This window comes from Cervus elaphus, chromosome 7 (genome assembly GCF_910594005.1).
Source record: "Cervus elaphus chromosome 7, mCerEla1.1, whole genome shotgun sequence".
In the NCBI taxonomy this organism is placed as follows: domain Eukaryota; kingdom Metazoa; phylum Chordata; class Mammalia; order Artiodactyla; family Cervidae; genus Cervus; species Cervus elaphus.
The window spans coordinates 10,737,860-10,764,599 of record NC_057821.1 but is presented as its reverse complement, the minus strand read 5'-3'; the positions used below and the strand labels follow the sequence as shown (position 1 = coordinate 10,764,599).

General features: G+C 58.4%; 1 protein-coding gene and 1 pseudogene across 3 annotated transcripts; one reads left to right on the top strand and one right to left on the bottom strand.

Annotated features, from left to right (window-relative positions):
* The first annotated feature begins 36 nt into the window (after positions 1–36).
* On the top strand, positions 37–23,661 carry TEAD3 (TEA domain transcription factor 3). 3 transcript variants are annotated; one of them, XM_043907275.1, is made up of 13 exons: positions 37–608; positions 9,996–10,247; positions 12,181–12,245; positions 17,263–17,325; positions 18,146–18,157; positions 18,713–18,850; positions 18,958–19,007; positions 19,596–19,657; positions 20,933–21,066; positions 21,241–21,414; positions 21,607–21,747; positions 21,856–22,008; positions 22,217–23,661. In XM_043907275.1, the coding sequence occupies exons 2-13, from the start codon at positions 10,241–10,243 to the stop codon at positions 22,328–22,330; spliced, it is 1,113 nt and encodes a 370-aa protein (XP_043763210.1). In that variant the 5' UTR covers positions 37–608; positions 9,996–10,240; the 3' UTR covers positions 22,331–23,661. The 3 variants fall into 3 exon arrangements, with proteins under 3 accessions (XP_043763210.1, XP_043763208.1, XP_043763211.1); XM_043907273.1 differs by lacking the exon at positions 17,263–17,325 and adding an exon at positions 17,011–17,073; XM_043907276.1 differs by lacking the exons at positions 37–608; positions 9,996–10,247; positions 12,181–12,245; positions 17,263–17,325 and adding an exon at positions 16,990–17,073.
* Positions 15,849–16,644, bottom strand: LOC122696984 (annotated as a pseudogene).
* Positions 23,662–26,740: the final 3,079 nt, after the last annotated feature.

The window sequence follows — 26,740 nt, the reverse complement described above, 5'->3', positions numbered from 1 at the left end:
TCGGGACTCGGGGGTGGAGGGTAAGGAGCCCCGAGGCCCGTGCGCCCCGGGGCTCCGCCGGGCTCCTAGTGACGCGGCACCCGGGCCCGGGCCCCGACGGGAGTCCTGCCCTCGAGGCGGGAGCTCCGCCCTCGGCCCCGCCCAGGCCGGAGCCCCAGATTCCGGCGGGGAACTGGGGAGGTGGGGGAGTAGCGCCCGGCGTTCCAGGCAGGTTAGGAGTGCCGCTCCGGGAGGGCGAGGAGCGAGGCGCCCGGGCGCGGAGAGGCCAGGGGGGCTGCCGCCGGGGTCCCGAAGCCCCGGGGTGGGCGGCCCGGGCGCCGGCAGGGGGCGGCCCCGCGCGGCCCCGCCCCTCGCGGCCGGTGCCCGCCCCGCTCCGCGCCCCGCCCCCTCCTTCCCCGCAGCCCCCACCCCCAGCCCCGGCTCCTCAACACAAACTTTCCGTGCGGCTCGCTCCCTCCTCCGCGCCCGGCGCCTCCCGCTCCGGCCCGGCTCATTCCGCACATTCCGGTCAGCCCCCTCCCCACGACCCCCCTCCCCCGGCCCCCCTCTTCGCTCCCTCGGGCCCGGCGGAGCCGCCCGGCCGGAGCGCCCCCGCGAGATCGGACCAGGTAAGCCGGGCGGACGCCGGGAGGAGGCCCCGCTGGGAGAGGTGGTGTGGTTGGTCGGTGCTTCGGGGGGTGGGGGCTGGGGAGCAGTCACGGGGGGGGCTGGTTCCCAGAGCCATTGTCCAGCCTGAGCCTGAGCCCCGGATCTGGGTGCCGGGAAGTTTAGAGGAAAGGGGGAGAAGCTCTCCGGGAAGCCCCGCCCACCCTCCCACCAACCCCCCGCGACCCGGACGAGTGGTTCGGGGGGAGGTCGGGGAGCCGGGAGCCTGGCCCCGGTGCCAGCGCCTGTCCAGACGTCTGCATTTGGGGGTGTCGAGGTCGGGGTCCGGGGGCCCGCACGGTCTGGGGTTGGGGGGGCCTGCCACCGGGGAGCTCGTCCCCGCAGCGCCCAGCCCCGCCGCCCTTTGGACTCCCGGCTGGCGCTCTCTCAGAGCCCGCCCGGCCCCAGCTCCACGCAGGCCTCGGGCCGGGCCTCCGGGCGCCCAGGCCGGCTCCCGCGCGCGGTGCCCGCAGCCGCGCCGGACTGTGGACGGTGTCTGGCAGCCAAGCTTCACGACCCCGGGCGTGTGCCCCCTGAGGGGGCAGGGGCTTAAGTTGCCTTCAGTTCTGCCGCCGGCGTCGGGGTGGAGGTTTCGGAGTTCCAGCCCTGAGCTCTGCGAGCCTGGTTCCGAAGGGGACTGGATTTGGGGCCTTGCCTTGGCCACACACTTCGGCAGAGCCCGTGTTTAGACTTTAGAGGACTTGAAGGCGGCTTGTCCCCTCTAACCCTAAGCCCCACCACACACTCACCACCCCCACCATTGTCTGTCATGCCCTTTACTCCTGCCTGGGGAATTAGAGCTGGGAGCGCCCATCAGCCTCTGGTTTCCAGCCTAGCAGGGCCCTGGGGCAGTGTCATCGAGACCAGACCCCTCCGTGTCAGCTTTCCGGGAGAGGGGCCCTCATCCAGGGCTGAGAGGTTGTTTTTTTTCTGTGAACAAGGGGGATTGAGGCCTTGGGGTAGGGCTTCTCAGGGGAGGGAAGCCGTCCTTCACACCTCCATCTGTGTCTTTTCTCTCTCCAGGTAGAGGCAGAACCAGGTCAGGCCTGAACTTGTAGCCCAGGAGAGCAGGGGGTGGGGGTGGGGGCTGGACACAGCTCAGAGGGGCTGGTGCCCAGGGCGCCTTTGTGTATCCCGCCTCCCGAGCCCCAGAGCAGGGGGGCCAGGACACCTTGTTGGCCAGAATGCTGGGGGCAGCCTGGGGCAAGGAGGGAAATCTAAAGTTGCCAAAAGTTAGAGTTTTGGTGAGAAATGAGGTCTTCCTCCCGCCCAGATTCTTGCAGCTCTTTTTCCCCATAGGCGTGCCACTACAGACCATGGTTCTGGGCTCTTCCTGGATCCCTGCTCATCCTGTGAGCAGGCGATGGACAGATGTCTTTTCTAGGACTAGGGTGTATGATGAGGGGGACTCATGGGACCCCAGATTCTCCCGCCTCAGAGAGAGACTGGGATCCAGTGGGAGTCTCAACCTCGTGGGCCTTCCCCCACCATCACTCCCCTGCCCCCCCAGGGAGGGAACAGTAATTAATGCTACTTAGCGCATTTGGCTGAGTAGGATGGTCAGCGATGGGCAGGACAGAACTGTGTGTATGTGTGTGTGTCCTGGGCCCTGCTCCCACATTCACCCTCAGGTTTACAGATTTTGGCACATTCTGAACAGTTGGGGAAATATTAAAATGTAAAGGAGACATCTCAAACAGAGGCGGTCAAGAACTTAAGAGGTCTGGTCCCAGCTGAGCCTCTAAGCAGTTGTGTCATCCTGGTGGGCCTCAGTTTCCCTGCTTGGAATCCAGGACTTCTCTGGTCCCTTTTCTCTGAGCTTCTCTGAGTCTCTTTTTGGTTCCTGGTCAGTCGGCCTCCCCATCATGGAAACTGAACCTGGTGGGGTCTGGAGAGGTGAGTGGGTGATCAGTGGGTCTAAGGAAGAAACTGAGGGCTGACCGGGGGGTGACTGAAGGCAGCGAAGCCAGTGAGAGGGGCTGAGAAGGTTACCGGAGCAGACAGCAGCGGGGCAGGGGGGCCAGGTGTCAGAGAACAGCCCTGGGAACCGGCTGTGGGGTCTGGCAAGGAATGGTGTTCAGAGGCCACCTGGATGGCCAGCCCTCTCCCAGACCCCTCTGAGGGCTCAGGGTGGAAGCTGGAAGGGAGCAAAAGCTCCCAGTCCTATCCACCTCTTCGCTCAGGAAGGGAGAAGGGCCAAGGGGTCCGGCTCACAGGGAGGACAGTGCGGGGCAGTGGGGGGAGCCGGTGGTGCCAGGCCCCAAGGAGCCAAGAAAGAGGGCTCCCAAGGCTGCAGCTCTCTGTGGAAGTGGCCGGGAGGTCCCAGTCTCTGCTCCCCTTGTGGGGTCCGAGGGGTAGCCTTGAGGATCCAGGTCTCCGTGGACCCCTGGGGCTGCCCTGGGGCCATGGCGGGAGCTTCTCTGCTCAGAGCTGGGGTGGAGGCCAGCTGATCACACTTGGCCCTGTCCCTGTGGCCTCGCCCCGTCCTCCCCTTCCCCCTGCGTTGTGCCAGTCTAGGGTGGTCTGCCCGAGAGGCACTGCCCCCTGGGGCTCTGCCTGTCTGCTCAGGGTCCCCCAGGAGGCTGGGAGCAGGGACCAGAGAACCCTGTCCCTCTGTGAGTCCCCAAAGCCTCAGCCCCTGAGGTTTCCTAGAGTGCTGATTGCTTCCTGTGCTCCCTGCCAGGCCCACAGGACCGGAAGTGATAGAGGGAAACGGGAGTGCAACTGTGTGTGCCGCTGGACGTGTGTGTGTGTCTGTGTGTGTGTGTCTGTGAGAGGCCGAGAGGGACCCTCCGTGGGTGACACCGTGGGGGTGGTGCACGTGAGGGGAACTGGGGTGAAACCAGTTCAGGTGTGTGACTTCACAGGAGGGCAACTGTGTGCGACATGGTGACTTTGTAACCTGCACGTGTGAGAGACGCTGTGACGTTCTCGGTCTGTGACTGGCGCTGCAGGTGCTTGAGAGAAACTATGAATGACGTTCTTCGTGTATGACTGATGCTGCATGCGTGCGTATCTGTGTGTGTAGGGGACCTCTGTGTGTGAGGGGCCATCACGCGGGGTGGGTTTGTCAAAGAAACTGCTTGACCACTGGTGTAAGCTCACAACCATGTCCGGGACTGACTGGCTGGGATTCCGACGCTCCACACGTGTGAGGGCCACTGGGCCGTGTGATGCTGTGTGTGTCCGAGGCAGAAGGAGGGACACTCTGTGGGCCGGGTGTGCTTACGTGTAACACGCTGAGAAGCTGTTGTGACATGATGGACTCTACCTAGTGCAGCGTGTGAGTGCTGAGACGCCATGGCGACGGCTGAATGTGAAATCAGGTGTGTGGGTGAGACGGAGAAGGTCCGCATGCTGAGGGTCGGTGCCGCTTATGGGGTGAGACTGACCCTGTGGGTGGTCACATCTGAGATGGTTTGAGACAGTGGGGCCGTGGGGGTGACAGCCTTCAGGGCTGTGGCATGTATGGCGTGAGATGCCGCGTGTGTTGAATTTGAGGGCCCGTGACCCCGGGCACGTGCATCTACGTGGCAGATCACAAAAAGAAAACTGTTAGAAACAAAGGGTGTAATTAATGCTACCGAATCGTGCACTTCAAAAAGGTATTTTTTTTTTAAATCATGTATATTTTATCACCATTAAAAAAAAATTAAGGGACTGCCCTGGTGGTCCAGGAGTTAAGACTTTGTGCTTCCACTGCAGGGGGCACACGTTTGATCCCTAGTAGGGCTGCATGCAGCTCCCCCCACCAAAAAAAAAAAAAAATTTTTTTTAAAAGAAAGAAATAAGAGAGATGCAGGTGACAGTAAATGTGCGGGACAGTGGCTGTGAAGAGGAGTGTGTATGTTTGAGAGAGAGGAGAGGCCCAGGGCAAGCTTCTGTGTTTATACATGACATTGACAGTGTGACTTTCCCGAGGAGGCAACAACTGACTGAGGGATGGGTCACAGCTCAGTGGGTGACCCGGAGTCCAAGGGGCCCTCTGAACTGTGAAACCCAGTCACCCCTTTAGGGCACCCCCACCCTTTCTAGCCTGGATCCCTGGCCTTCCTGGACTGGGTCCGGATGAGGAGACTGGACAGCGGCTCGCACTGGGGAGTGAAGTCTGGGAAGTGGGCGCCTTCTCTCTGCAGGAGGTTTGAGGGCTCCCAGCCTCTTCCCTCCCTCCTACACTGCTGGAGCAGGGAGAGAGTGAGGGGGAGCCTTGGAGAGAGAAGCCTGGGGGGGCTTCCCCGCCCCCTCGGCTCCCTGAGAAGCCTGTGCCCTAGGAGAGGGGGTGGGTGGGTGCAGAGGCTGGATTCCCAAATTGGAAGCACATTAATAAGCTGGGCAGCGGGGGAGCCCCCGTCACCTCCCTCCTAGTGGGCTCTGCAAATTGCTTCCTCCTGTAAAAATCTCAGCCCGGCTCTAGGGAGGCGGGTACTCCCTCCCCAGCCTGGCAGGGCGTGGTCACTTGGCAGGGTCCCTCGGGGCGGGGGGGATGGTTGAGGGGGGTCCTTGGGCTGGAGGTGGGGGCGGTGGACACCATCCGCATCCCACCCGCCCTGCGCTCCCTGTCCCAGCACAGCGCAGCCACTTCTAGGGTGGGAGCCTCTGGCAGCTGGAGAACAGCTGGCCCCGCGGTGGGGGTGGGTGGGGAGGAAGGAGGAAAAGACAGGGGGGTGGGGAGGCTCCCGGAGCCTTTCTCCACTGCTGGCCCCATCCTCAACCCCCCGGCCGGTCGGCCCTGCCCCTCCCTGCCCTGGTCTGCAGGCAGGGCATTCGGGATGAAACTTTTGATTTCCTCATCTTCCCACCCTTTGAGTGAGGTTCTCACTCAGCGTGAGAGCACTTTGGGGCGTGAGGTCCTGCAGGAGCGCACAGCTGCCGCCTGCCGCTACCCCCAGTGTGTCCCCTCGGTGGGGCTGCTACCTGGGGAGAGTGGGGGGGATTGCTGACACCTGCCTGGACTGGCCTGGCCTGTATCTCCCACGAGGCCCAGGCTCTGGGGAGGCCCAAGCTTCAAGTCTGTCCCTGTCCCCACTTGAAAGGCAGTCGAGGGCGGGTGGTCTGGAGTTGGCGGGTTAGGTGGGCGTTTAGGTCCTCTGTGGCAGCCCCAGCCTCCCTGGCCTCCACCCCTGGAGCTGTCCAGCCAGTTATTCCAGCAGGTCTGGCCCCGGGGAGGGGAGTGGGCTGCAGAGTACCCTTTATCTCCCTCAGGGCCCCGAAGCCTGCTCGCCCAGCCTCCTATCTCCCACCTGGCCACCACCCAGAGGCATCTTCTGACCTCCCAAGGCCCTGGGAGAAGGGGAAGCAGGTGTGACTGGTCAGATCGAAGGTAAAGGCCACAGGAGACCACAGAGGCCTGCGGGCCCTGCAGTAACAGGGAGAGGGGAGGTCCTCCGAGAGGAGGGCTGGGGAGCAGCGCCCGTGGACGCGGCCCTGTTGGGGTTGGCCCAGCCCCCAGCGATGGCTCCCCTGTCACGCCCGCCTTCCCCTTTGGTCTGCTCCGGGCTCCTGGGGTCTTTCTGCCCTTGACTCCCTCACTCTGTCTCTTTCTCCCCCCACCTTCTGGTTTTCCGTTCCCGCACAGCCTGACCATGTCTTGGTTTATTGATTGACCCTTCAGCTGGGTCTCCCGTCTCCTCCGTCCTGGTGTCTGTCTGTCGGCGTCTCTGGTCACGGCCACTCGCCCCCTCCCCGCAGTGTCCATGGATCCCACTCTCTCCAGCACTCTACCTGTTCCGTCTGTCTCTCTCTCTCTGGATCTCAATCTCTCCCTCCTGTCCTCACTCCAGCTTTCCCTCTCTGGGTCTCTCACTCTGACCGTCTTGTCTCTTTTGTCGGTTTTCTTGGCTGTCTCCCCTTCACCCACTCCCAGACTCTCCCCCGTCCCTCCTGTCCGTCTCAGGCTCCACCCTCTTTGCCCCTCACTTGGGTCTTTCTCCCCCTTCCCCCCACCCTTCTTGAGAGCAACACAGAGGCTCTGCACACCTGGGCCAGAGACAGTGAGCGGCTGGGGGCTGCCACCCCTCTGAACCCCACCATGGAAAAGGCAGATCAGACCCTAAGCTGGGTGGGGGCTAGCATCCCTGGGGTCAGCTCCCTTCACCATCAGCCTCAGTATTGGCCTCAGTCCAGCCCTGCAGCTGTCTGTGGGGAGCCCGTAGCCTTCTCCCTCCCCGCAGGCTGAGTCCCAGTGGTTTGGAGTCCAAGAGAATGGGGGGGCCCCCTTTCTGTCCTTGCCCCATGGCAGTAACTCTGGGGAGGCCTGTCCAGGCTCCCCGCACTGACCCCTCCTGAGTGACATGGCAGGAGAGAGACCCTAGTTCAGCCCCCAGCCAGGCGCCACTGCCCACCTGCCAGGGCCCGGCTGTGCCTTGGGCTGGGGGGTGGGGTGCAGATATTCTCACTGGGCATCAATCTGGGCACCCACACAGCAGCGTAACCTGCACACAGTGCTCCTGGGCATGGCTGTGTGGGGTGGGGGTCACCTGCGGGCCCCTGGGTGGGTGCCTTGGATCCCCAGGAGTGTGCCTGGAAAGTGGGTCTTGCATGTAGCCAGTGAGCTAGTGGGAGGGACGGTGGTCCCGCTTCTCTCCTTGACTTGTCCTTGCGGCCGCCCCCCCCCCCCCAACCAGGGGCTCCCCTCCCCCTCGCCAGCTGCCAGCAGTCCCGGCCAGGGGCCGCCGCCCCGCCCCCCCAGTCTGTCCCAGCTCCCAAGCACTGCTGTGTTCGCCATATTTGGCCACAGTGCTCCTGCGGGGGGCGGGGCGGGGCTGACATCACCCTGAGAAGGGGGGGCCCCCGCCGCCTGGGTGAGGGGAGGCGGGCAGAGACTTGGGGGAGGCAGGAAAGTTGCTTTGGAAAGTCTGGGACTGGCAGGGCCCCCCATGCGCTGGGCCCCTGCTGCTCTGAGGGAGGCCTCAGAGAAGGATTTGGGGGGAAATGGGTTGAGGAATCTGTTGGGAGGGGTCTTAGCTCATCATAATCCCTCATCTGCCTCCCCTCTAGAGCCCACCCATCCGTGGCACCGTCAGGCCTGGGGGAGGCTTTGCATCCCAACTACGGCAGTACAGGAGCCGCTGTGGTCCCCCCCACCCCACATTGCCCTCCCCGCTTTATTACATAAACTTGGCCTCAAGGGGTTGAGGAGGGGATGGAGGTGGGGATTCAGTCCCTGGGCTGAACAGAGAAGTGTGGCCCCTGTGACCATCAGGAGCACAGCTTCCTCCCTCCTCTCTCCGAGGCTGCCCTCTGGCATGCTGGTCTTGAAGGCCTTCCAAGGAAGGGTTATGGCAGTAACCTGGGGGTCCTTGAGGTTGCTCCAGCCACCTGGGTTGAGGGGATCCCTTGGTCCAGACCCCACTAGGCAGACTCAGGATGGTTGCCACGACAGCTGGATCTCCTTTCTGTCTGCAGATGGTGGGACTTCTCATCTTGGTTAAGAGACCGAAGTTAGATCGCCTGTATTCAGAACCCAGTTTTAGTACTCACTAGCTGTGTGTCCTTGGGCAAATTGCTTCACCCCTCTGTTCCTTGGTTGTCTCATCGGTAAAGTGGAAATAATAATAGTATCCACCTCATAGGTGACTGTGAGGATGGAGTGAGTCAGTGTGTGTCAAGTCCCAGACGAGTGCCTGCCATATGCAGGTGCTGTCATCTGTAGTAATGTGAAGTGTAAACTCCACATCCGCCTGACGATCAGGCACACACCCCCGACCCGGTCTTCCCCCTCCCGGGCTACTCCCGGGCTACTCCCGGGCTTCAGGCCTTCCAAAGTAAATAGGTGGTCCCCAAAGGGAGAACCCCCGCCCATTTGGCAGGACCTGGAATTCTTGTTTGAAGGGAAAGAATTCTCTTCCCTGGCTTCTGTGGGGGTCTCCCACCTGGCTCCCTTCTTTCTGTTCAGCCCAGAGCACATCCCAGAGTCTAGCCATCTGGGGCTCTGCAGCTCCCTGGACCCTGAAAACACACTGGATGTGCAGTTCTGAGGCTGAAGGGGGCCGGGGTGAGCCGAAGGGCTGTGTGTGTTGGGGGACCGTCTGGGTGTGGTCTATTTTAATAATCCAGCTCAGCGTGTGCAGGGAACTCAGAGTTTATAGAGCCCTGGCCCTTCCACCATGTGGGCCAGGGCAGGGGCGGGCGTGTGGGTGGTTTATGGGCTGCTGTGGGGCCGGGAGGTGCGGGAACAGGAAGTGGGATGGAGGAACGGGTGGGGTTGAGCAAGGCTGTCGGCCGGCACCTTCTCAGCTGCTCCCTTACCCGCCAGCGTCGCTCCGTTCTCCGGGATTCCTCGGGCAGTTCCTGCCCTGAGATTACGTTCTCATGAGTTAGCTTTTGAGGAAGGCAAAACCATACCTTCCCCGGATCAGGGACCCTCATCCCATGGTAGGTCCTTGGCAGGGTTGTGTTGAAATGCTGGGGGAGAATGAGGGGTGAAGTGTTAGTCGCTTGGTCGTGTCCGACTCTTGGCGACCCCATGGACTGTATAGCCTGCCAGGCTCCTCTCTCCGTGGAATTCTCCAGGCAAGAATACTGGAGTGGGTTGCCATGCCCTTCTCCAGGGGATCTTGCCAACCCAGGGATCGAACCTCGGTCTCCGACATTGCAGGCAGCTTCTTTACCGTCTGAGCTACTAGGGAACCCACAGGTGGGGGTCCCTGATCAGGGATCCTGATGACGAGGAGGAGGAGAGGCAGGGCCAGAGGCAAGGAGCCCTTCTGAGAGCCGCAGAAGCCCTTGGCCCTGCCCGTGTAGTCCTCCTCTCTTCCTCGTCACCGTGCCTTTGGCAGCTGCGTGGTCTTGTGAGCCTGTTTTCCTCATCTGAATGATGGGCATCACTCCTTGCCACCCCCCTGCCAATCCCCCCTCCGCACGCCACCTTAGTTTTGAGGGTTGACTGGAAGGTACAGGTGGTGGTAGTTTAGTCGCTAAGTCGTGTCCGCCTCTTGCGACCCCATAGACCATAAGCCCACCAAGCTCCTGTGTCTGTAGGATTTTCCAGGCAAGAATACTGGAGTGGGTTGCCATTTCCTTCTCCGAAAGTACTTTTTCCCCACAAAAGTGCTGTGCAGGTATAAGGCATTGTTATTGTTGCCCTTGATCCCCACCAGTACCATGTCTTGAGTGTTAAGAGCCAGGCATCATGGATGGCACTTTGATCTCATTTCATTTTAACCCTCACAATCTCAGGGAGACCCTTCTTTCCTTTTAATAAGGCTCAGAGAGGTGGAGTCACTCACCCAAGGTCACACGGCACTCTGACTAAACCACCCCACCCTGGAGCACCGGCCTGGCCCCTGGGGGTGGGAGATTGCTGCTCTCTGGGAGGGCCCTGCCCTAACCCCTCTGCTTCTGCCCCCCAGGCTCAGGCTGCCCAGTGGGCTCAGGCCCAGAGCCCAGAGCAACCAGCACAATAGCGTCCAACAGCTGGAATGCCAGCAGCAGCCCCGGGGAGGCCCGGGAGGATGGGCCCGAGGGCCTGGACAAGGGGCTGGACAACGACGCGGAGGGCGTGTGGAGCCCGGACATCGAGCAGAGCTTCCAGGAGGCCCTGGCCATCTACCCCCCCTGCGGCCGCCGCAAGATCATCCTGTCGGACGAGGGCAAGATGTATGGTGCGTGCGGGGAGGCAGGGGACCCTGGGCCGGACTTGGGGAGGCGCCTGGCCCTCCCCGCCCCTCCCCCTGCTCTCTGCCCCCTCACCCAACCGGTTTGGCGAAGTCCCGCGGGGCCTCCAGCCCTCCTCGGGCGGGCGGGCGAGTCTGGGCGTGCAAGCCTGTGTGTCTGGATCCTCCTCACAAACAGGCCAGGCTTGCCCCCTCCACCAGAGCGCAACCCACACGCGACACCCCCTGGCTGCCCCTCCTCTCCTCGCCCCTACCGGCCTGGAGGTTTCGGGGTGACTCAGTGGGCCCCGGAAACTGGGTCAGTTTGGTGTGTTCTGGTCTGGACCTGAAGACAGGTCCCTCTCCTAGGAGGATGTTGGGGAGGGTCCCTCTCCTAGGAGGACGTCAGGGAGCCCCCCGAGGGCTGAGGCCTGGGGTGGGATCCCAGCGCAGAGCAGGGGTTCCCACCATCAAGGGGGGGTCGGGGAGGGGGACTGCAGGGTGGTGAGAGGCCCGCTCTGGGACAGGGCCCGCCTGGGGAAGAGGGTCTCACCTCCTCCCAGGCTTCCTGCTTGCCTCCCTCTGCCACCTGGCCCACCTCCTGCCTCCAGAAGGGAGTGTCCCCCCCCCCCCGACCCTGTTCCTTCCTCAGAGGGCTCTCCCAGGGCCGCATTTTTGGGATAACTCAGCCCTTCTGCTGCTGGCTCCTTGCCAGCATCCTCCAGCCCTCTGGAGCGGGGCAGGCCGTCTGCACCCGGTGTCCAGCGCCGTGGCGGGCGCAGAAGGGAGACAGCTGGGCGGCCTGGGTCCCCTTCCCCTCCCACGAGCACACACCCACCACCAGCCCAGGCCCACTCAAGGGGCGGGCAGGTGTTCCCGGGTGCCTTCCCCGGGATGGGGGCCACCTGCCCCCATCGCCACCTCCCAGATGGCCGGGGCAGCCCCGCAGGGTATTTTTAGACAGGGCGGAGGGAGTGGGGTGGAGGGGGCAGGCAGGAAGGGAGGGGCAGTGGGCCTGGTTCTGTCATGGAAGAGGAATTTGGAGAATGTGGCCCTTCTGCGGAGGCTATAGTTGGGGGGCAGGGGGCCTGGAGTTGGGGGTAAGGGGTATGCCCCCTGAGGATGCTCACATACACCGCACCATGTGTCCCAAGCACCACGACAGCCCGCTTCACAGGGCCAAACCCTCAGACACTGGCCAGCCTCTGGGTACCCCGAGGGTCTGGGCTACAGAGCAGACCCCCCATCCAAGGCTGACAGGCTGAGCTCACTCTCACAGGGCAGGACAGACACTGGGAACCAGTGACTTGGAGCTGACAAGCTCAAGGACACGGTGATGCGCTCAGTGACACCTCTTGACCCAGGCTGTCGGTGTAGGAGGCGTGTTGGGGACTGCCCGGTCCTTCCCGCCTATTCCACCAGAGAAGGGCAGGGACTTGTCCAGGGACTCCTGATGGCCAGGATACTAGGACGGACCCAGGGCCCAGAATTCTTACAGACACACGGGGATGTGTGCCCAGGAGGAGATGTCACACACGCATGCACACACCCCCTCGGTGACAACACAGGGGGAGAGGAAGCCCTGCCCGGGGCTGGGAGTGGGGGGCCCAGCTGTCCTGCCACCCTTCGGCCACACCTGCCCCTGTCCGTCTCGCAGGGAAAATCCCCAACAGGCCGCCTGACATTGTTCCACCTCCTGCTCTGCGACCCCTCCCCCAGTGAGCAGCCCCCCCAGGTCCTGGAGGTGGTGGGGGAACCCTGGGGCTTCCACTTCTTCAGCTGCTCTGCTTGTGCCCCTTGGGTGGCAGGGAGAGGGCTGGTGTGGGGTGAAAGCAGAGAGGGGGGAACAGAAGAGGAGTGGAGGGGGGCGCGGTGTGGTTTCCAGCTGGGGAGGGGGCTCTCCTCTTTGCCCACTTCCCATTTTCCTCTCATCCCAATCTAGGTCGAAATGAGTTGATTGCACGCTATATTAAATTGAGGACGGGGAAGACTAGGACAAGAAAACAGGTAAGAGATGATTTATGTTGTGCGCGCGCCGCCCCCCGCCCCGCCAAAGACACCCTCTTCCCGCCTCCTTCAGCCCCTTCCCAGCCGAGCTAGCCCACTGCCCTGCCCACTTCCTCGGATTCGCCCCATTACTCAGCCCTGGTTCCCCGACCTGGGATTGAACCTGAGCCATCCGCATTGGGAGCGAGGAGTCTCCTCCTCCACTGGACCTCCGGGGAAGAAGTCCCCACTGTCCTTTGTGACCGCTCCCCTCCCCCAGATCTTTGGTTCGGCGACCACAGATCGCTGGGCAACTGTAGCAGCTGTGTGTCCCTCCTCTGAGTGGCTCACTGACCAGTCAGGGAGACGGACAGTTGGACAGATGAGTGCAGAGGAGGGCGGCACGGCCGAGATTGGCGTGTGCGCTGTCGGACAAGCATCTAACCCTGAGCAGGCAGGGGAAGGGAGGAGGGAGGGCTGGGAAGGCTTCCTGGAGGAGACGATGCTCAAGATGCCTTTTTTAAGAAGGAACAAGATTTAACCAGGCAGGAGGAAAGGAAGATGATTCTTCGAGGCTGAGGAAGTTGGCTGTACAAATAATAATTGTTAACGCCTCCAGAGTTGACTTTATGTTCATGTATTTAGTCCTCATAGCAGCCTTGTGAAGTAGGTACAGTAATTATCTCCATCTTACAGGTGAGGAAACCAAGGCCCAGGAAAGTTAAGTAACTTCCTAAGGTCGCTTGGCAGGTTGGCGGTTGAATCCCCTGGACAGGAAAAGAGCCTTCAGTTGGGGTGGTGTGTGGAGGGAGGGGTGGAGAGATGTGGCTGGTGCCCGAGGGCCAGGTTTCCCTGGGGGCAGCTGGGGGCCTGGAAGGGACTAGATCAGGGAGCGGCAGCTGTTAAGGCCTGTCCCCCGAGCCCCCGAGGCAGCGCGTAGGGAGGGCCAGGTGGAGGCAGGGACCTAGGTCGGCAGCAGTGGCCTGGGCAGCGACCGTGGTGAGGGCAGCGGTGGTGGGCACGGAAGAAACTGGTGATCTGGGAGATGATCAGGTGGTTTCCAGTCCGGGGAGGAAACCTGCAGGGAGCCCCTTAGGGTGCGTTGCATGTGGGGTAAGAGAGGCAGGCTGGAGTCAGGGCCCTGGAGACCGGAGGTCAGCACCGCCCGAACCTCCCTGTCTGGGTGGGATTTGAGCCTTGCCACCCACCCCCGAGATCCCCACTGTCTCCAAGGAAGGTTCTGGGTCCACTCACCCACTGTGGAAATTGCTCCCTCATTGTTCAGGCCTTCATTAGTCACTCTCCCTGGGCCAGCACATGGTTGTTGTTGTTTTTAGTTTATTATTTATTTTATTTTACTTGACTGCACCAGGTCTTCCTTGTGGCACACAGGATCTAGTTCCCTGAACGGGGTTCGAACCCCGGGCCCCCTGCATTGGGAGCTCGGCCGCTGGACCACCAGGGAAGTCCCTGGGCCAGCTCAGACCGCACAGCATTTATTCCTTTAGCAAATCGTTGAGCTACTACTGTGCTCACTCGGCACTAGGGATCCTGCCAAGAACCGGACAGACAGGGCCCAGCTCCCTGAAGCCTGGGGCCACGGGAGGAATACTAGCCATTCAGCCCCCGGCTTCAAATACTTGCTCCTCTACCTGCGGGCAGGGGATGCCTCACCTCCCAGCCTCTGTTCCTCGGCTTTTCAGTTAGCTGAAATGTAAAACAGTGTATTTGTGTAAGAATTTGCCACTCCTATTGCTCTTATTATTATAGTCATTACAAACCGCCATCCCAGGCACAGGAAGAGGGCACTGTCTTGGGGAGGTGTGTCCTACTTCACCCAGAAGACATGTTTATAGGAACCTGTTGGTCAGAGAGGGAAGGGGCCCAGGGATCTTCAAGTGAGACCCAGGGAGGGAACAGATCCTCTGAATTCTGGGTCCAGCATCATACCTGCTCCTGGCCAGATACCCCAAGAAGGCTGGCTGTACAATGACATTTTACATACTAGCTGTTGGTAAGCTCAGGATTTTAAAAACCTCTGGCTTTTGTCATTTTGCAAGGGTGACACTCCTCTAACTTTATTATTAGAACTCTGATGTCTGATATCTCCTTAAAGAGGGACCCAACCTGTGGTTGTGAGAACAAGGTGTGTCTGTGTGTCACAAAGAGCAATGCAAGGTTTTTTGGTGGTTTTCATTTTACTTTTGGTTGAAAAAAAATGCAGTTTTTTAAATTTAGTTTTTATAGCTACTTGACAGCAATTAATGGGCTTCCCTCACAGCTCAGTTGGTAAATCATCTGACTGCAATGCAGGAGACCTGGGTTCAACTCCTGGGTCGGGAAGATCCCCTGGAGAAGGAAAGGGCAACTCACTCCAATATTCTTGCCTGGAGAATCCCATGGACAGAGGAGCCTGACAGGCTACAGTCCATGGGGGTCACAAGAGTCGGACACGACTTAGCAACTAAACCACCACCACCACAGCAATTAATACCAAATGCAATGCCTCCATGGGCTTCCCAAGCGGCTCAGTGGTAAAGAATCTGTCTGCCAAGTAGGAGATGTGGGTTTGATCCCTAGGTCAGGAAGATCCCCTAGAGAAGGAAGTGGCAACCCACTTCAGTATTCTTGCCTGGGAAATCCCATGGACAGAGGAGCCTGGCAGGCCACAGTGCTGGGGTCACAAAATGTCAGACACGACTTAGTGACTAACTGACAACAATGCGTCCATATTGAAAGCACAGCTAAATATTACATTAGGATTAAGTCCCATGTGGCTTTCAGCTGTCCCAGAGTTGGCCATCTGGAGATAAGTCCTCTGGGCTGAGGGCCTATTGGCGGTGGCCAAGTGGGCTCCACTGTCAGGCCACTTGGGTCCAGCTGTGTGACCTTGGATGAGTTGCTTAACTTCTCTGTGCTTTGGTTTCATCATCCCAATCATATTAAATTGGGAATAATATTAGTGCCAACCTCTTAGCATTGCTGTAAAGCTCAGATGAGTTGGTACATGTAAAGTGCTGGGAACAATAGTCACTGCAGGACTTTCCTGGTAATCCAGTGGCTGAGACTTCGAGCTCTCAGTGCAGGGGATCTGGGTTCAATCCCTGGTCAGGGAGCTAGATCCCACATGCCACAACTAAGGATCCTGCGTGTTGCAAATAAGACCCAGTGCAGCCAAATAAATAAGTAATACATTTAGAAACAAACAAAAAAATACTAGCTGTGCTCGGTAAATGCTGGTTATTGTCATGATGTGACATGATCAAGAATCTTGCTGGATGCAGGTCTGAATCGTGGGTGCGGTGAAATGAGACGCACTAGTGTATTTGGGTCCTCACCAGATAGCAGGGGGCTGTCCAGCAGCCCTTACATAGTAATTTTTAGTCCATGATTAAAAAGAAAAACTGTTTCTTTGTGTCGATAAAAACAATTTGAAAGGCAAGCCAACAGCAATTGCTGATACTGAAAGTGAAGCAGCTTAGAAGATCCTCGACTTCCTTCCCGCTTGTTTCATGGGGGAAAAAATCAGAGATGTTTAGTTCTCTGAGGCTCAGGGTCAGATCCTTGACAATGTCAAGGGGGTGTTGTGCAAGCCCACGGCGCACACATCCAGACTGTGGCTAGCTCAGTTTTGCCAGTTGAGGGAGGCTTCAGGAAGGAGGAACTGGAGAAGAAATGCAGTTAAAAGGATATACTGTGTACACAGAGAGGGTCCACACTGCCATGTGTTGGAACCCAGGTCTCCTGCATTGCAGTCAGATGATTGCAGGGAAGAAAGGCGTGCTGGGGAAGGAAGCTACATGAACAAAGCAGGAGCGAGACCAGGCCTGGTTCCATAGGCCGGCAAGCTGGGGTCTTCTTGGGAGGACTTAGGCAGAGGTTCAGGGGAGACCTTCTGTAAGGGATTTGGCCTTGGCGTGTAATCTGGTGGCCAGCAGGAGCATTATGGCCATGGCTAGCCTCTGAGATGCCAACTGGAAAAAAAAGGGGTCCAGTGAGGAAGAAGTCACCCGTGCTTGGAAGAATACAAGATGCTCTTCCTCTGTTTTTTTTTACCAGTCATCTTTTAATGGGTGTTAATTCTCCATTAGGATAGGAAAGGATTCAGGGCTGCCAGGCAAAGGTCATGGTCAGGAATGCAGAGTGTCCCTTCACGTCGGGCCCTCTTCAGTGGTACTTGCGTGGCCGCTTGTGTTTGAGCTCCTTGTAAGAATGGCGGTAGTTGAAAAGCTTGTAAGCTGCCAGCACCATGGAAAGTCTGGCGAAGCTTCGTTTCTTCACATTGACACACTTGTTGTCATACTCCTGAAGTGCTCCAGCAGTGCCTTTAGGGGCGAAATCCTGCGTCACGATCCAGCTTAGCAGCTCCCCTGTTTTGATATCCAGGAGCTTCTCCAGTCACTGGTATGACTGATGTCATCTTGGATTCCAGGGGTCTCTCTTCCTTTACTTTAGATGCAGCCCCGCATCAGGGCACGTGTCTCGGCCAGCAGAGCTTGGGCTAAATTTTAGCCCTCACTGGTCAGGTGTTCTTATGCAGTGAACAACTTGTGCAACTGTACATGGTAGTCCTGGAAGCCACAGTAGGCTCGATCAAAACAGGCCAAAAGAGAGCGGAATTGGCAGTGCAAAGGGGTGTCTGCCCACAGGGGCCCCACAGTTCCCCCCCCCACTTACAGGTGGTCCCAGGAATAAGGGCTGGGATGCTCCTTGCCCGTGGCCACCCTAGCTATGCCTCCTCACTGTCTGTGTTTTCCTCTCTGGCCGGGCACGGGGCGGCCCCTAGGTGTCCAGCCACATACAGGTTCTAGCTCGGAAGAAGGTGCGGGAGTACCAGGTTGGCATCAAGGTATGTCAGGCGCCTGACCGGGGCCTTCAGCCCCCTCCTCACTCACGGCGCCTCCACCACTGTCTGCACGGCTCAGGCCTCTGCCTTGGCTGGCTTTCCGGCCCCACTGTGGCTCTCTTCTGGCTGAAGCTCTGTTCTCGCCTCTCCTGTTCTTTCTGCTCTTTTTCTCCTTCCTTTCTCTCTCTGCAGGTCTCTAGCCACTTGCAGGTTCTAGCCAGGCGGAAGTCTCGGGAGATTCAGTCCAAGCTGAAGGTAGGGGGTCCCCTGCCACTTGGCCTGGCCTTGCCCAGGCCTGGTGCTGCTCTCTGACCCCAGCCCGGGACAGGGAATGGGTTGTGGAGCTATAGGTGGGCAGAACGCGGGGTCTCAGAAATATGAGAAGCAGAAGAAGCCCAGTGGCCACCTCATGCTGCACAGGGCCACGGTCCCTGGAGGTAGGAAGGAGCCCAGGAGGACAGCCCGCCGCACAGCGAGAGAGAGGAAGACCAGCTGGGGGCCACTGAGGCTCACCTCTCTTCTCCATTTTCCTTTCCTCCTTCCTCCTAATTGCTGCTTGCTAATTGCATGGGGACTTCGGGTGGGCAGGGACGAGACACAGGTGGGGTGGAGGGGGACTGGCAAGCATGGCCGTTCCTTGTCTTGGACACTCGATCCTGGCAGCCCTGGGGCTGAGGATCTCAGAGCCTGGGCTTGTGGCCCCAGCCTGGGGTAGGCTGCACCCCTTCTCTGCCCATGGCTGCCCAGCAGACCAGGCCTGCTGCCCCCGCTCCTCTGCCTGTAGCATGGCCCCAGTGGTGTGGACAGACCCAAAGGGCCCCAGCTTCGTCCCCTAACTAGATCTCCAGCCCCTCCACCCTCATCCTGCCCTTTCCAGGGCACCCTCAGCCGACACGGACTCCCTCTGGGTGGCGGGGGGCTGGGGGAAGGTCCACAAGTGCCTCTGAGCTTCCCTGGGCCCCTCAGGACCCCGAGAGCCAGGTGGGTGTTGAGAGAAAGGCGGTGAAATGATCCCCACCCCTTCAATCCGGGCTCCTCTGTGTCTCGTCTAATCCACCCTCTTTCTCTTCCACAGGCCATGAACCTGGTAAGTAGCACTGCCCCTGCCCTGGGGGCGGGGGAAGGGCAGTGGATGGGAAAGCACCTAATGCAGAATTTTCAGATCATGGATTGCGAAATCAGCATAATAGACTGTGCAAACAGCACTTTTTTTTTTTAATGGATGATAGTGGTTCTCAAACTTTAGCTTATATCAGGATCACCTGGAAGGCTTAGGGAGCCAGATTTCTCAGCCTCACCCTCAGAGTTTCAGATTCATTAGGTCTGAAGTGGGGCCTGAGAATTTGATTTCTAATAAGCTTCCAGGTGATGCTGGTGCTTGTTGGTCCGCGGACCAGACTTTGAGAACCGCTGATGAAATCAAAACTATGAGAGTATGTGACACACAAAATAGGCAAAATGAAGGGAAATATTTTTCACGTATACTGGGTTATGGAATAAAATAAAAGTATCTCTTCCTGTGGATTGTAATCAGAGGGGTGATGTACACTTAGGAGATGGGGCCTGGGAGGGGGCCCCTGAGGCAGGGACCCATCCTGTCTCTGGCCTGGCCTAGGCCTCACAGGGCTTCTCTCCTCCCCAGGACCAGGTCTCCAAGGACAAAGCCCTCCAGAGCATGGCGTCCATGTCCTCCGCCCAGATCGTCTCTGCCAGCGTCCTACAGAACAAGTTCAGCCCACCCTCCCCTCTGCCCCAGGCCGTCTTCTCTACTTCGTCACGGGTACGGTGGTCCTGGGAGGTGGGACTGGGGTGAGGGAGTGCCTTTAGGGTGGGCGAGGTGGGGGTCCTGGATACTGAGGGACCCTGGCCTTTGTCCCGTCTCTGCAGTTTTGGAGCAGCCCCCCTCTCCTGGGACAGCAGCCTGGACCCTCTCAGGAGTGAGTACTGGGACATGTCCTTCCCCCACCCTCTTCCTTCCCCTGCGAGCCGTGCTGGACTTCCCTTCCCATCTGGGTTCCAGCAACAGCTGAGCAAAATCTTAATTTAAAAATAGAGGGTTGGAGAGCACCAGTTCAGAGAGCTAATGCTTCTGTCTTTTCATTCATGTGTTTGTTCATTCATCAACCACTTGTCATCCATCTTACAATCATTTTTCACTCAGTTAATCTCTGAGTCAGTCTCTCAGTCAACAAGTCGGGTAGCCAAGTATTCTCAGCTCCTTCAACTCCAGGATGAATTTCTTCCTAAGACACGCCCTCGGTTTAAGGAGCAGGTCTGCAGGGTGGGGTTTGAAATGCTACATTAAATGTGCACATCAGTTGTGAGATGCATTCAGACTTCATAAAAGTTAACACATGAAGAAAACAGAACACTTGGAAGTTAGCTGGTTGTCATGCATTTCAGAGAAGTGCACAGGAAGGCCAGGTTCCTCCCTACGGGGGTCCCAGAGGAGACTCACGTGACTGGGCCAGGCGGAAGGTGGGGAAGGGGGCGATCCTCTAACCAGCCTGTGCTCCTGTCTGCAGCATCAAGCCCTTTGCGCAGCCAACCTACCCTGTCCAGCCGCCCCTGCCGCCAACACTCAGCAGTAAGTTCCCCGCATGAGGCAGCCACCACCACCTGTCCCTCCTTCAGCACCTGCACGTCTGCTCAGGAGAGCCTGGGCCTGACTGTGTGTGTGTGTGTGTGTGTGCGTGTGCGTGTGCGTGTTCGCATGTGTGCATGTTTGCATACTGGGAGGGAAGGGTGGGTAGCATCTGTGGGGAATTGGAACAGGCCCGGGCCTGACTGTGTGTGTGTGTGTGTGTGTGTGTGTGCGTGTTCGCATGTGTGCATGTTTGCATACTGGGAGGGAAGGGTGGGTAGCATCTGTGGGGAATTGGAACAGGCCCGGGCCTGACTGTGTGTGTGTGTGCGTGTGTGTGTGTGTGCACACGTGCGCATGTGCATGTATGCATAGTGGGAGGGAGGGGTGGGTAGCATCTGTAGGGGATTGGAACAGGCCAGGAATAAGCCCCTTACCTTTTACAGTGTTGCTTCCAGAACTCTGTTACAAGTACACACCACCAAAAGTGTTAAATTGATATGTGTGTGTATATATAATTCTTTCTAGGAAAATACACCAAAATCTTCATGGAGTTTTACTCCGTTTAGGTATTGGGATTCTGGATAGTTTTTATTTTTCCATTTTCACTTGTCTTTTTATTTTTGAATTTTTATTTTGTATTGGGGTAGAATGGCTACCCACCCTAGAAGTATTGCCTGGAGAATTCCATGGACAGAGGAGCCTAGCAGGCTCTAGTCCATGGGGTCGCAAAGAGTCAGACACAGCCGAGCAACTAACACTTACGGCCAATTAACGTTGTGATAGTTTCAGGTGAACAGCAAGGGACTCAGCCATACATACACATGTATCCATCCTCCCCGCAACCGCCCCCCACCAATCCAGTGTGACACATGACGTTGAGCAGAGTTCCCTGTGCTATACAACAGGTCCTTGTTGTTTATCCATTTTCAATATAGCAGTGTGTACACATCCATCCCTAATTATCCCTTCCCCTCGGCAACCGTAAGTTCGTTTTCTAAGTCTGCCTTTTCACTTGCCTTGTATTTTCTGTTTGGACACACATTAACAGTGACACAAGGAGAAACCCACTGGGGTACATTACTGAGGCCACAGCACACAGGGGTGCGGGCTCCGCACTGCACAAGGACTCCTGGCAAAGGGGTCAGAATCCATCCCGTGTTCCCGTCCAAACGCGGGGCCGTTTTCCAGCTGGCACACAGGCCCTGTGCAGGCGGGGGCGTCTGTGTGTAGCCGCACAGCACCCCGTGCAGACCAGGGTCCATCTCGTCCTCCCAGGTTACGAGCCCCTGGCCCCACTCCCCTCCGCTGCTGCCTCTGTGCCCGTGTGGCAGGACCGCACCATCGCCTCCTCCCGGCTGCGGCTCCTCGAATATTCCGCCTTCATGGAGGTGCAGCGAGATCCTGACACGGTACCGTGGGGCTGGGGGCAGGGTCTGTGTGGTCCGGGGCCACCGCTCAGGGTCATGGGGCTGGGACACCGTGGGGAGGGGGGGGTCTGTCTCCATGCAGCCCATCTCCCCCCGCCGCCCCGGGGCTTGCACGCGCGTGTGCTCTCCTGACCCTGTACTGCGCCCTCCCCACAGTACAGCAAACACCTGTTTGTGCACATCGGCCAGACGAACCCCGCCTTCTCAGACCCGCCCCTGGAGGCAGTGGATGTGCGTCAGATATATGACAAGTTCCCTGAGAAGAAAGGCGGCCTGAAGGAGCTCTATGAGAAGGGGCCCCCCAACGCCTTCTTCCTCGTCAAGTTCTGGGTGAGCTGCCTTCGTCCCTCTGTTCCCGACGGCCCCCGCCAGGTGCAGAGTGCCCCCCGGGCCCGCCCTCCCGACCCCTGCCCCTGCGCTCTCTGCCTGGGCCTGTGGGTACCGTGCAGGCGATGGGCCCCCGGGCGGGATGCCTCCCTTGGCCTCGGGCAGCACCTCATGCTGCCCTGCCCTCTCCTCCAGGCCGACCTCAACAGCACCATCCAGGAGGGCCCAGGCGCCTTCTATGGGGTCAGCTCCCAGTACAGCTCGGCCGATAGCATGACCATCAGCGTCTCCACCAAGGTGTGCTCCTTTGGCAAGCAGGTAGTGGAGAAGGTGGAGGTGAGTGGGGGGCCACAGCGAGGGACGTGGCTGGGGTGGGGGTGGGCTGCTGGGAGTGGGCAGGCCAACTGACGCCTGCCCCCTGCCCACCCCCTCCGGCTCCCGCAGACCGAGTATGCCAGGCTGGAGAACGGGCGCTTTGTGTACCGCATCCACCGCTCGCCCATGTGTGAGTACATGATCAACTTTATCCACAAGCTCAAGCACCTGCCAGAGAAATACATGATGAACAGCGTCCTGGAGAACTTCACCGTCCTGCAGGTGCGGAGGCGGCGGGGGGCACCTGGGCACAGGGGGCATGGGGGTGGGTCAGGGGCCCCCGGGCACAGGGGCCTCGAAGCGGGGGTAGCCAAGCCCATTCCTCAGAGGAGGAGACTGAGCCCCAGAAAGGAGGACACCCCCCACCCCTCCGCCCCGCACCCCAGCCCTGGGCCGCCTGACCTCCCATCTCTTCCTACCCGGCCCCCAGGTGGTCACCAGCCGGGACTCCCAGGAGACCCTGCTCGTCATTGCTTTCGTCTTTGAAGTCTCCACCAGCGAGCATGGAGCCCAGCACCACGTCTACAAACTCGTCAAAGACTAGGGTGCCCTCGGCGCCCCCCACCACCACCACCACCGCCAGGATCCAGGACGAGTATCTTTCCCACACGCCTGCCTGGTCCCCCCCGCCCCAGGGGTACAGGATGGAGGACCTGGAGGCCTCCCCACCCACCCCTGCACGTCCACTCCCTGCCACTGTTCTGCGCTTTCATTGAAGGAGGAGAGAGGCGGGGCTCAGCGCCGGGGCAGCCCGGCCGGACGCCGACCACCATCACCAGCTCTGCCCAACCTCGAAAGACTGGGAGGACGCCTTCCAGCTCAGGGGTGCGTGGCTGCTGACCTTTCAGGGGACTGTGGTGGGCGAGGAGCCGGAGTGCAGAGGCCCCGGACGGGGGAGTGTTGAGCTGGGGTCGTGTTGGGGAGAGAGAGGGCCTATGCTTTCTGTGTGCCTGCGGTGTGCCAGGCCTGGGGCAGGCCCCCTCGTGCCATCCTCAGACCCTGCAGGGTGAGAGTGGGGCTCAGTGTCTCCGTCGAGGGACCCGGGGGAGAGGTGGGCAAGTTGGGAGTCCACCCCTGGGGCAGCCTGTCCCTAAAGCCCAGGTTTACACTACCTCCATGGGGTGGGGGCCGGCCACAGGGGCCAGAGGGTCTGCTCTGAAGGGCCATGGTGGCTGGGTGGGTGTCCAGACAGACCCCAGGGCCCTACCAGCCTGCAGATCCAGGCCCCGGGGGCTTCCTGGTCAGATCCAAGCTGCCCGGCCTGGCCCGGTCCCAGGACCCCCTGAGAAACCTCCCTGTGGGCAAAGGTTCCCAGGGGCAGGCCCGGGCTCCAAAACAGGCTGGAGGGTCAGGTCCGAGGATGGAGTCCCAGCCCCCGGGGAAGACCCGTGGCCCAGGGACAATGGGCAGCAGAAAGGTTTGACAGTTTCTCTTGCCTAAGACTTGCATCTGGTGGTGAACCCTTGGGGAACGCCGTTCTCTTCTGTTGTTTTCCCCACCTCGGTCTCTCTGGCCTGGAGCGGCAGCTCCCCGCACCCAGACCTGGGACTGCTGGTTATCCCTCCCCGTCACCCAGGCCCCTCCGCCTCCAGCCGCCGCCCGTGGGTATTTATGAGTTTCATATGAAGTACTGTGCCCCTTCCTTCCGCCGCCCCTGAGCTTCCTGAAGGTCCTCACAGTTTGCATATTGCTCAGGCCACCTCCAAACCCAACCTAGGTTTTATAATGTATATTATATATTTTTTGTGTATTTTTTAAAATCCAGCTGTGATGGGTTATATCATACATGTGGCACAAGGCTGGGGCAGAAGGCCTGAAGGCCCGGCTCCTGCTTATAAAAAAAAAAAAAAATTAAAGTTATTTGTTTGTGGGCTAGTTGTGTGACCGGTCGCTTGTGCGCCAGGCCTCTCTGCTTCGGGTGGGCGCTCCTCCTGGGGCAGGTCCTAGTGTGTCACCCCGCCCGCCCTGTCTCCTCTGGGTGGGGGGGCCCCAATTCCACCCACACTTGAAATAGATATGTACTGGGACTTCCTGGGTGGTCCAGTGGTTGAGACTCTGCGCTGCCAATACAGAGGGTGAGTTCAATCCCTGGTCTGGGAGCTAGATCCCACATGTCATGGGGTGTGGCCAAAAGATGAAAAAAAAGAAAAAGTATCTTTAATAGATATGATTCAAGGGTCTTGTGAAAGCTTTGCCGACTCCAACCTTTCTCCCCCCCCCCCCCCCCCCATGAGTTGAGCATGGAAGTGTGACCAGCGCTGGCCCGAGCGCTGTGTTGCACTGTCTCTTTCAATGCGGTGACTTGCCCCAGGTGCCTTCAATACTGAGATGGGGCCCCTGTTAAATCCCCACAGTCCATAGGGGCCACTGCGGGTTTTACCATCCCATCCGCACTCCACTCTGAGGAAAGAACCTCAGGGAAGTGAGCGCCCCCCAAGCGGGTGGCTGCTCGCTGGGGGCAGCCGGATTCCAGCCTGCCTCTATGCCTGGAAAACCTCTCGCCTTTGAGCTCTCCGGTGCTGACACAGCTGGGACCTCAGAGTGGGGGGAGAGGGTGGGGAGATGGTGAACTCATGGACAGCTGTTTACCAGAAATTCAAATTTAGGGACTTCTCTTAAGGTCCCATGTTCCCAGTGCAGGGGGCAAGGGATCAATCCCTGGTCAGGAAAGTAAGATTCCTCGTGCCTCATGGTGTGGCCAAAAAAAAATAGAGATTAAAATTTAACTTGGCATCCTGTATTTTCATTTGCTAAATCTGGCAACCCTACCCTGAAATCTAGTTTCTGTATCATTCTGGCCCAACTTCCAATTTTGCAGATGGGGAAACAGAAGAGGTTAAATGTTCTCACTCAGCTGTCAGTGGCAACACCAGGATTTGAACCTGGTCTTCTGACTTCAAGCCTAGCCACCTAGTATACTATTGAATAATCAGGTGGCCTGTTGTCTTGGTCCACTGCATTGGCGGGACCCGAGACTGTTGCTTGCAAGATGGGGAGGGTACCTGGAGCCCCAGCCAGATGGAAGGGTGTCCTGCAGACAGAAATTGGTTTATGAGAAACCCGTCTTCTGCTAGGCCTAGGGCTGGATACAAAATCCAATCTCTACTAATAGGTGAATATATTTGTTGGGTGCTTGAATCAGCTTCACGTGGGTTATTGCCTTCATGCTCCTGGAATAAACAGCCTCCAGGTAATTTCTAATAGAATAATGTAGGTCTCATGAAAGCTCAAGTGAAATACAGCTGCCCTCCTCACTTGCCACCCTCACCCCCACATACAAATGCAACAGATTCGCGGTGGGTGAAAATTACATAGTTCTGAGGTCTCAAAATAGTGAAGGAACGCAATAAGAAGGTGGGTTTTATGAACCCAAAACCTAGCGCTCTCCTGGAAGTAGCTCTCCCTGCCCGGGGTTTTGTGGGAAGCTGTAAGGAAAGGCCAAGAAAGCAAGGAACCAAAGAGGCCAGCAGTTCTCCTGCCCCTCTGTTCCTGTTCCCATGTCCTTAGGGAAGATGGAGGTGGGCCATCATTTTGCCAGGTCCACAAAGCCTGAGCGCTGCCATGAGGTTTCCTGGGGGCTCTTTATTTCCCTCTAGTACCAAGGCTGGCTTCTCAGGTGGCTCAGTGGTAAAGAATCCACCTGCCAATGCAAGAGACGCGGCTTCAGTCTCTGGTTCGGGAAGATCCCCTGGAGAAGGAAATGGCAACCCATTGCAGTATTCTTGCCTGGAGAATCCCATGGACAGAGGAGCCTGGAGGGCTACAGTCCATGGCATCACAAGAGTCGGACATGACTTAGTGGCTAAACCACAAATGCTGGAGAACTGGGGCCCCCCCGATTTCTAACTCAGGTGCACACTAGGCTTTAGTCTAGAGTCATCCTAGAGGCCGAGGCTTGGCTAAGATAGCTCAACTGTCATTTATAATCAAGTCAGTCTCCTTTCCCATCCTGTCTCCCACTCTTTGCTCTCTAGTGTGGTGCTATGGGCCTCTGGAGGGTAGGCACCGTGGCTCTAAACAGCTTCTGAGCAGGCCAGCAGAAGGCAGGGAGTCACGGTAGTTTAATATAGTTTTCAAGGACTCCTGCACCAATACATAAGGCCTAATAGATTTTATAAAGTGGGGAGTGGGTTTAATTTTTAAATCCAGGTGATGCAAATCAGTAATCCAGTAAAACTCAAGTTCCCAAGAATTTCCAAAACATACCCATAGAATTTCCGAAACTATTTTTATTAAGACTTGGCGTTTCTACCACAGAGGGCATGGATTAGATCCCTGGTTGGGGAACTAAAATCCCACACGCGGCACAGCGAGACAGAGTGGTTGGGGGTAGGAGCGCGAGGGTGAGACTGATCCTGAAGGCACCTTGTTCTCCCCACGCATCACCATTGATGAGACAGCTGTCCTCAGGATGACCTCCATTCCATCTATCCTACAGCCAACTGAGCCAGACAAGCAGGTATTTATGTGCCAGGTCTAGAACACACATGGAGGTAGCTATGCCTAATTACCATTTTATAACCGCTGTTTGAGTACCAAGTGCCTGGCACTGTGCAAAGCACATCATGCTTTTAGTAGGCACCTTCGTCAGTTCCACTTTCAGATGAGCTTTCCAGAAGAGGCTGGCTCAGTAGATACCCATCGTTTCTGAGTGGTAGAGCTGGGATTCACGTAGGCAGTGGGGGCCTCAGCCCAGTCTGGTGGCGGGTCTTGCACCCGACAAACTATATGCAGCTGGTCATGGGAACCTCTTCTGGGAAACCCTTTCTCTGCTGTGATGCTGCTCGTGACAGCACAGCTGCTGGCACAGCCGGTCTCCTAGGAGTGATTTACTTTTACCTCACAGGCTGTGATCATTCTCAGAATTGGCCACCAAGGGTGCACTTGGGGCCCACCTGAGAAATCACAGGCGGCTTGCCGGCCTTCACCTAATCACTCTCATACCTTTTGCCAT